Source organism: Pygoscelis adeliae, unplaced genomic scaffold (genome assembly GCF_000699105.1).
Source record: "Pygoscelis adeliae isolate BGI_AS28 unplaced genomic scaffold, ASM69910v1 Scaffold297, whole genome shotgun sequence".
Taxonomy (NCBI): Eukaryota; Metazoa; Chordata; class Aves; order Sphenisciformes; family Spheniscidae; genus Pygoscelis; species Pygoscelis adeliae.
In genome coordinates this window covers 647,235-655,799 of record NW_008825211.1, presented here as the reverse complement: position 1 = coordinate 655,799, position 8,565 = coordinate 647,235, and the positions used below count along the sequence as shown (strand labels likewise).

General features: G+C 48.2%; 1 protein-coding gene across 1 annotated transcript in view; it reads left to right on the top strand.

Annotated features, from left to right (window-relative positions):
- The window catches only part of MRPL48 (mitochondrial ribosomal protein L48), a 14,877-nt gene extending 6,400 nt beyond the window's left edge, over nucleotides 1-8,477 (top strand). The window contains exons 3-9 of the mRNA XM_009329042.1: nucleotides 502-554; nucleotides 899-936; nucleotides 2,979-3,064; nucleotides 3,816-3,988; nucleotides 5,674-5,776; nucleotides 6,554-6,643; nucleotides 8,220-8,477. Coding sequence (XP_009327317.1) covers nucleotides 502-554; nucleotides 899-936; nucleotides 2,979-3,064; nucleotides 3,816-3,988; nucleotides 5,674-5,776; nucleotides 6,554-6,643; nucleotides 8,220-8,294 — 618 coding nt within the window. The 3' untranslated portion in view covers nucleotides 8,295-8,477. The remainder of the gene's footprint in view (nucleotides 1-501; nucleotides 555-898; nucleotides 937-2,978; nucleotides 3,065-3,815; nucleotides 3,989-5,673; nucleotides 5,777-6,553; nucleotides 6,644-8,219) is intronic.
- The last annotated feature ends 88 nt before the right edge of the window (nucleotides 8,478-8,565 follow it).

Sequence of the window (8,565 nt, the reverse complement as noted above, 5' to 3'; positions counted from 1 at the left end):
CCCCCCCCCCATCCCCCTGGCGTGATGCAGCTCCTGCCTGCCAGGGTTGTGGTGACGGCGAAGCTCTTTGCTTTGCGCTGCCTTGGTGATGGATGAGCTGCGTTTCCCTCCATCCGTGTGGAGCTGGAAGAAACGCGAGGGTTGTTCACGCGGCCGTTGTAACCTGGAGGCGGTGGGACGGTGCGAGGGATGAATATGATCTGTAACCGAGGGGAGGAGGGCCTCCTACCCCAACTTGTTGGATCCTGAAGCAAAGCGAGGGGGTGCAAGAAAAGGTTACCGCAGTCGTCATCTTCCTCCTGCGTCATCTCTTTCCTCTGTGTTGCGGCGATATTCTGGGGAGTGACAGTGGCTGGAGACTGTGGAGAGATTGGGAGGGTTATTGGTATGTTCAGAGGGTCTCGGGTGTCGTTTTGCTGGCTGTGTTCTGGCAAGCGCTGGTGAAAACTCGCCGAGTATCTGCTGTACTGTTTGCATTTTGACCGTGGTGGCTCATTGCAGGTGCTGTGCTTGAAGAAGGGAACGTTGCTAAAGCAGGTGTTTGCGCTCAGCAGGTGAGTGCTCTGAAATCAAACCCAGCAAGTAAAACACGGTATAAGGCATATAAAAACACCGGGTCGCTTCTACTGACAGCGTCAGAAAACATACGTGACAAAAAAAAGTGCTTTTTTGCCAAGGAAAGTCTTTTAATTGTGGAGGAGGAACTTCCAGCCGATGTCGGGGAGCTGAAGAAGAAACGTGAAGGAGATGTGAAGAAGAAAAAGTCTCTTTGCTAAGGGGATCTGCCTGTGTTTGAGGGACTTGGGGTGTGAGCCTTTGTTCAAGAGATTGGCCAGATATGTTGTGTTTCCACAGGTCGTGAAATCAGAGCTTTTAACGATTGTCTTGCTTCCTACAGAGCAGCAACACCCAGAGAAAGCCGTCTGTGTGCTGCAGGTAAGGCCTCTTACGAATCCAATGCAAGGCAAAACTTCGTTTAGATTGTAAATATTACACATTTCAGCATTTGTGTCTTCTTTTTAAATTTCTTTTACCCAATTTTGGGCTGGTTACATAACCTGAGCAGGTGCTTTTCCACCTCCGTAAATTTTTTCTAACCTTTTCTTCTGTTTCCCCGTTCTTGGCTGAGCAGGTGCTCCTAGTCATGGTGTTACACTGTGGAGTGACACCAGCCAGATGCTATTCGCCGTATATCGAATATAGTTCCTGTCCAGGAACTGACTGACACCCCTGTGGGGTCCCACTTTAACATTTATTGAGCTGGTGGAGTCCGCTGTTGCAATTTAAAATAGAATTTTATTTGGATGTGGAGGCGAAGTATAACTGAGTGGCTTAGATCCTTGGTGTTCAGTTTCTCTTTGCTGTTCTGAGCTTCGTTTATTAAAATGAGGGTTATTGAGGGTTTCATTGTACCCTGGAGAAGGAAGTATAAATAAAAGCTGATGCCGTTTTGATTTGGCTTCCTAGCACACGAATAATTGAACAGGGCTGGATTTAAAATTAAGTGGGGCTCAGATCCACCATAGCAGCATCACTGCTGTCGCGTAAGAGGAGACAGACAAAATAGTTCATCAGTATCCTCACCATCCACCGGTGCTGACAAGTCTTGTCTTTTTTTTTGTTTGCCTGAGAATCCACCTGGGAAATGAGTCACCTTTAATCTCTTCCTTCCTTATTTGTTGCTCACAGTAACCAACTGTAAATTACAATCATAGAATCATTAAGGTTGGAAAAGACCTCTAAGATCATCGAGTCCAACCGTCGACCCAACACCCCCAGGCCCACTAAACCATGTCCCTCAGCGCCGCATCTACACGTCTTTTAAATACCTCCAGGGATGGGGACTCCACCACTTCCCTGGGCAGCCTGTTCCAATGTTTAACCACTCTTCCAGTAAAGAAATTTTTCCTCATGTCCAATCTAAACCTCCCCTGGCGCAACTTGAGGCCGTTTCCTCTCGTCCTATCGCTTGTTACTTGGGAGAAGAGACCGACCCCCCCCTCGCTACAACCTCCTTTCAGGTGGTTGTAGAGAACCATGAGGTCTCCCCTCAGCCTCCTTTTCTCCAGGCTGAACAACCCCAGCTCCCTCAGCCGCTCCTCAGCAGACTTGTTCTCCAGACCCCTCACCAGCCTCGTTGCCCTTCTCTGGACACGCTCCAGCCCCTCGACGTCCTTCTTGGAGTGAGGGGCCCAAAACTGAACACAGTATTTGAGGTGCGGCCGCACCAGTGCTGAGTACAGGGGCACGATCACTGCCCTGCTCCTGCTGGCCACACCATTTCTGATACAGGCCAGGATGCCCTTGGCCTTCTTGGCCGCCTGGGCACACTGCCGGCTCATGTTCAGCCGGCTGTCGACCAGCACCCCCAGGTCCTTTTCCCCCAGGCAGCTTTCCAGCCCCTCTTCCCCAAGCCTGTAGCGCTGCATGGGGTTGTTGTGGCCGAAGTGCAGGACCCGGCACTTGGCCTTGTTGAATCTCATACAGTTGGCCTGGGCCCATCGATCCAGCCTGTCCAGGTCCCTCTGCAGAGCCTTCCTACCCTCGAGCAGATCAACACTCCCGCCCAACTTGGTGTTGTCTGCAAACTGACTGAGGGCGCACTCGATCCCCTCGTCCAGATCATTGATAAAGATATTGAACAAGACCGGCCCCAACACTGAGCCCTGGGGAACACCGCTCGTGACCGGCCGCCAACTGGATTGAACTCCATTCACCACAACTCTCTGGGCCCGGCCATCCAGCCGGCTTTTTACCCAGTGAAGAGTTGTAACAGGCTTGCTGTGATGCACAGGCTGCCTGCGTGGGGCAGAGATTGACCGAAGCCTTAGCCTGCCTTTGCTTTCTGTCAAAGAACCGAGGACAAATTCTTGTCCCCAGTGTGGATTTTGGGCTCTCAAAGCGCCTGTGTATGTTTGTTAAAAGAAGGGCTGTCTGCCGTTCAGCTGGAAACATGTTTGCTCTGCTTTGATTTTAAGGTGATGCACTCGTCAGTTGCCACAGACACTACAAATCCCGTCCTACGCATGGTATTGGGAGGTTTAAATACCTGCTCCCAAAGGAGGTAGGCATAAGAACTCCCCTACCGTGGTTGCTTTCAGCTGACCCATCTTTTTACGGTCTGATTTAAATGTTAGTAGTATTAATTCCATGGCTGATGAATCATATTAAAAAGGAATAGTGTAATTGTTGACTGCTACTTTTCTCGGTAGAGAGTGTTATGTTACATGAAGTACCCACTCACAACACTGCATAAATCCTTCCTTTTGTCCAGTACCTTCTTGTTTAAATTAATGAGTAGTTTTGGGAGGGAGGAATCTCCTCCCGATGCTGAATTTAACACCCCAACTTCAAATTCCTGCAGAATATTGTGAGCAGGTCTTACTTGCATTTAAACTTTTTACGTTCCCTGAAATTTGGAAGGACGATAATTTTCGTGGAAGGAGGAAACAATAACTCATCTAGACAGCTGCCTCGAAGGCAGGAACTGCAATAAAAAGCAGTTTGTTTTCTACTCCTTGGTTTCTTCTGGAAGAAGTTGATCATGGTATGCGCGTATTTTCCGTGTGAATTCTGTGGTGCTGCCATCCAAGAACTGAACTGCTCAACTTGAGAACATCTGTTAAGATCATGTCATCCCAGTTTTGTAGTGGGGGAAAGTGAGCACAGATGGGCTGTGATATGTTCAACGTAGTTCAGCAAACCTTTGTCAGAGGAGAGTACCCTAGCATGGTCTCCTCTGTGGGCAAGGGTTCCTGTTTTTTATTTCCAGCTTTGTTCAAAACAGATATGCGTTCTATTTTTTCTAAATATAGACTCCAAAGAAGAAGAAGGATAAAGTACAGATGAAAGAGATAAACGTTGGAACTGAATATGAGTATGGAGATGTCAACATCCAGATGACTTCCTATGATATGTGTCTCGTGGAGCATTTTGCTCAGTACGTGCATAAACTCTGCAACCGGCTCTCCATTAGAGTGAATGAAAGGTATGAGGAGCGCGGCTCCGTGTTTGTCGTCCCTCGCAGTCACGTTGCGCTAGGCCACGTGAGGCTCGTAGGTGATGATGATACCTTGCAGACGAGGGCGCAGTCTAATCTCTCGGATGGATTCTCACATGCAAATCCAAATCTTCTGTCGTCTGCCTGGTGTTCTCTTTTCGTGTGTCTGTATGGTTTTGGATGCTTTATTCGTGTAAGGGAGGCTGAAATGGAGTTGTTCAGGCACTGACTGAACAGAGCTCAAGGAAGAAAATAGCTGTTACTTTTCATTCCTTTGAGAAAAAGGCTTAAGCCTGTGGGTGCTGAGCCCGGGAATGTAGGCTTAAGTATTGCTGACTTTTGCTGCTGTTTTTTCTTTATAGTGTTTTATCCAGGCTCTTTCCTCTGTGCATATATTGCGGGGTAAGCGAGTGGTACTGAATATACAAACTAGGATGGGCTTGGGAACCCCTGAAGATTGTGGGAGAGCCACCCGCCGCTTTAGTTTAGTCGTAGAGGATGCTTCAGTTGCACGCTAGATCTCCAAAGCGGGTGCACCCCCGATAGCAGCTTTGCTGGTTTTAATGAGGCTGAGGAATGTGATAAAGCTCCTCGGTGCCTGCAGTGCACCCGAGGAGCTGTAGGCACTGGAGAAAGCACTGCGTTGCTGTAAGGAAGCAAAACCACTTAGTGGTGATTATCTGAAAGGTGTATCTTTAACTGTACCTCTGGGTATAAACACTGGTTCCTGCTCATGTCGATTAAATCTATCAAAGATCGTTTTCTTTACGTTGACCCGCTTTGCTGAACTGTCAGCCGTGGATCTGAAATCCCGCGCCCACAGATCAGTCGCTTGTAGTCTCTCTGTGATGGCTTTTGCACCAAACGGCACTAAAAACTGTGACACGTTGGTGGCTGATAGGTGTTTGTTTTGAGAAGGATACCCGGCGACACTAAGAAATTACAATTCTGTCAGCAGCGACGCGCTGGAAAGCCTTGGCAGAGAAATCCCACAGCCCGCGAGTGTCGATAGCACTCTCGGTGTAAAGCGTTATTACCCTGTATCGTGCTTGTGCCCTCTGAGCTTGGACTCGGTGTGCAGAGTTCAGCGTGTACAGAAAGAAATGATTTGCCCTCTAAGAGCAAAATTCGTAGGGTAAAACGCGGGCAGTAGGATGTAGCCTGTTGTTATTGATGCTGTGCAAGTGGAGATGGGGAGGCTGAGGTCTCTGGAGTAACGCTAACCGGAGAGCAGAATCTGATCCAGTGCCCGGTCGTACTCCTGTTAAATTCACGGAGGGGAAAATAATGTCTTTTGAGCGGTGTGTTGCAGCAGTGGTTTTTAGCTCTGTTCCCGATGAGAATAGATAGGCTATTACAAAATAAGTCGGAATTGTTGCTTTAAAGCTCTCCTTCAACTATAAAGAAGTTAAAATTTCTCTTCTCGGGCTGGTGTTTGTAGCTGAAATAGGTTTTTGCTGGCAGTAGTGCTGCAAGCTTCTCCCTTATCTCTTTCCAGTAAAACACCCGGCTTCTGCCAGTGCTTGATTTGCGAGATACATTGTTTGCATAATTAATTTCTCATGAAAAGTTAATCTCCTTCCACATTCTCTGCTGCTGGAGGTTGATTCATTCCTGTAAAGTAGTGCAAATCTGTCCCTCCTGTCCTAAGCACTGACCTGTGGTTCCTGCAGCTACGCGATGCCCACCAAAACCAATGAAGTGCTGCTCTTGGAAGAGCGAGGTTCCAAAATGCAGCTGGATGCAGTCCTTACTACCCATCAGAGGGTTGTCCAGGTACGAGCTGGCGTTTGCTGATAGTGCTGCGGCTCTTGTGCAGCACCTCCTATCTCAGGCTCTCAAAACCCCTTAACAATTGGAGTTCACTCCCTTCAACAAATTTGTGCGTAAATTGAAGGACAAAGAAGTCTAATTAGATTTCTTGCTAAAGGTTACTCCCAAAGTAGCAGCAGAGGAGGGGTTCCTGGATTATGTATTTCAGCCAGAAGATGCATTATCTATTTTATGCAGGATACTTGATGCAAGGGGTAGAAAACTCATGTTTAAGGATGAACGATTGGACAAACTCGGTGAAATTTAGAAATACCATTATCAGGGCCAGCTTCAAAAGTCTACAGCTGATTGAGGTAAACAGGTATTTCTCCTAAATGACTTCTTATTTTATAGTGTGTTCCCCTAGAAGGGAACCTAGAAGCAGACTTTTTCCACTGGAGAGAGCTGATGTGTGGTTAACACTGGGCTTGCAGGTTTGCCCTGGCAGCCTTTGTATTAGAGTCTCACCTAAAGTAGGATCTTCATGCACGGTTAAGTCTCTTTACGTGCAGGAGAGCATGCAGGCAGAGACGGGAAGCACAGTGTTCATAGGGAAGGGCCCAAACGAGAGCTGTCCTGTACGTGAGAGGTGTGTGCAAGGAGTGGAGGGTGCTTCTGTAATGAAGCGGTTGACTGCCACAGGCTCGCGCTGAAATGGACTCTCTTTCTGTGCCATTAGTATGACGAGTCCATTTTGTATGTGGTGTTTTGCTCCTGCAGCGCTTTTATTTCTTCTTTCAGATCAGCGGTTTGAGTTCAACGTTTGCTCCGATACTCTTGGAAATTATTCAGAGCAGTCAGCCTGAAGGGGTCCATCTGTTAGTGAAAGAGGTATGTTTAATTTCACCAGTGCCTTTGCATTTAGGAAGCAGATATGACGCGTGACGTGAATTTGCTTTGAAAATACAGACCTGGTCCTGAGGCTATGGCCTACTCTAGACTTAGGGATACCCAGGATCTCCCAGAACCAGGCCCTCGCTTGGTCTGTGAAAAACCATTACCTCTACTTCTTGATGAGTGTTTCATTTTCCATTTAGCCTCCCATACTTAGTGCTGCAGAAGGTACCTTCCCAGCCAATCCTATAGATCTGTAGGAGACGGCAGGTTGCAAGTTGCTTCCCTTTGCTGCCGCAGGTTCCCTGCGACTCAGAAGGGAACGCTTTCCTTCAGCAGTGCTTCACCGCCTCCTATCTGGGAATCACCAGGAACTTCATGGAGCAGTTGGTAGCAAAGCTGCGACTGGAAACCCAAATGCTGTGCCCTGGTTTGATGGGATTTGCTCTGGGAGGGGTTCAGCTTGTTTTCCGCGGAAAGGCCCAACAGTTTTCTCAGCACTGAGGACTTCAGGACAGAACTCCACTCGCTGGTGGACCAGGCATAAGGAGATATTTAAACTTCTGTCATTTTACATTCAGACAAAACAGTCCCAGGAAGCCCTGTTTATTCAGGGAGAAAAGACTTTTGCGCCCTGAAAGGCAAGGCAATACAGTAAACTCAAATATGACAACACAGTTGGCTCCTTAAGTGGCCTTTGAAGAAGGTTTAGTTATCTCCAGCTTTGCGAAACCAGAAGGAATACAGGAGAAGGTCTCTTGAGTCCAGTAATCTTCTCTGCTTTGGTCACAGTCCTGTCTCTGCCTTAGGGCTGCCATTTCTTTTTTTAATTTTGGCTGATGGCTTTGTCTCTGGAGGGAGAACTATGACATTGTGCCATTTGCAAAGTCATTGCAGTCTGATGCAGGAAACCCGGGGGAGAGACCCAAACTGGCTTCGTACGACTGGCAGTGCAGGGGAGAGATTAAAGCTTTGGGATGCTCTTGCAAAGTTCTGGAGAAAGTGGCAGGTCTCCTCAAGAAAGTAGATGCTGCGGTGATAGGCAGTGGCAGAGTTGGGGGCGTCCAGTCAACTTCTTGAGCACGATGCCACTGCTCACTCTTCCAAAAGCAGCTAGCCAGGTGAGGAGGAGCCTACAAGGCCGAATTTTAGAGCCCGTGCGGTGACCAAGCGTGTCCACGGCTGCCACGTTCGCTTGCTGCCAGAAGCTTTCTGCCCTCTCTGCTTTACCCCCAAGCAGCTGCTCCTGTTGGAGGCTGGATGTAAGAGAGGAGGCTTAGAGCTCTGCCGCCAGCGTCCAGTTTGAGCTGCCCGCAAGATCCTAGCCTGCAGCGACTTTAGTGGGCATGGTGTTGTTGGGTTGACGGTTGGACTCGATGATCTTGGAGGTCTCTTCCAACCTTAATGATTCTGTGATTCTATGATTCTATGACTTTCCACTGGGGCTTCCCACTCCCTGGGTTCAGTGGACATTTAAGTCTTCTGTTTTTCGACTCTTAAGTGATTCTCTTTGGGAGTAGTCAAGAGGTGATTTTAATTTGATTGGGTTTTTTTTTCCCCCCTCCCTCCACAGCACACAGAAGCTGACTTCAAGAGCCGATTAAAGTCTCGACCAGAACTTGAAGAGCTGCTAGCGCAGATGAACTGAGATGAGGAAGAACGCTCCATCCGCTTCGGAGCCACCCCTGGGAGAGCGAGGCTTCTCCTCCGTGGCTGCTCAAGCCTCCAGAAGGCGACTTCATGAGCACTGCGCTAATTTGGTGAATTGGAAGAAATTTCCACTGTTGTCAAGCAGCTTGTCTTAATAAAGACAAATACATGTGTTTATATCTGACTGATTTGTACGCTGAGTGAAGGGGGTCCACGATGAAATGTGGCTTTTCTCAGTTCTTTCCCCCCCCCCCCCGGATTTTTTTTTT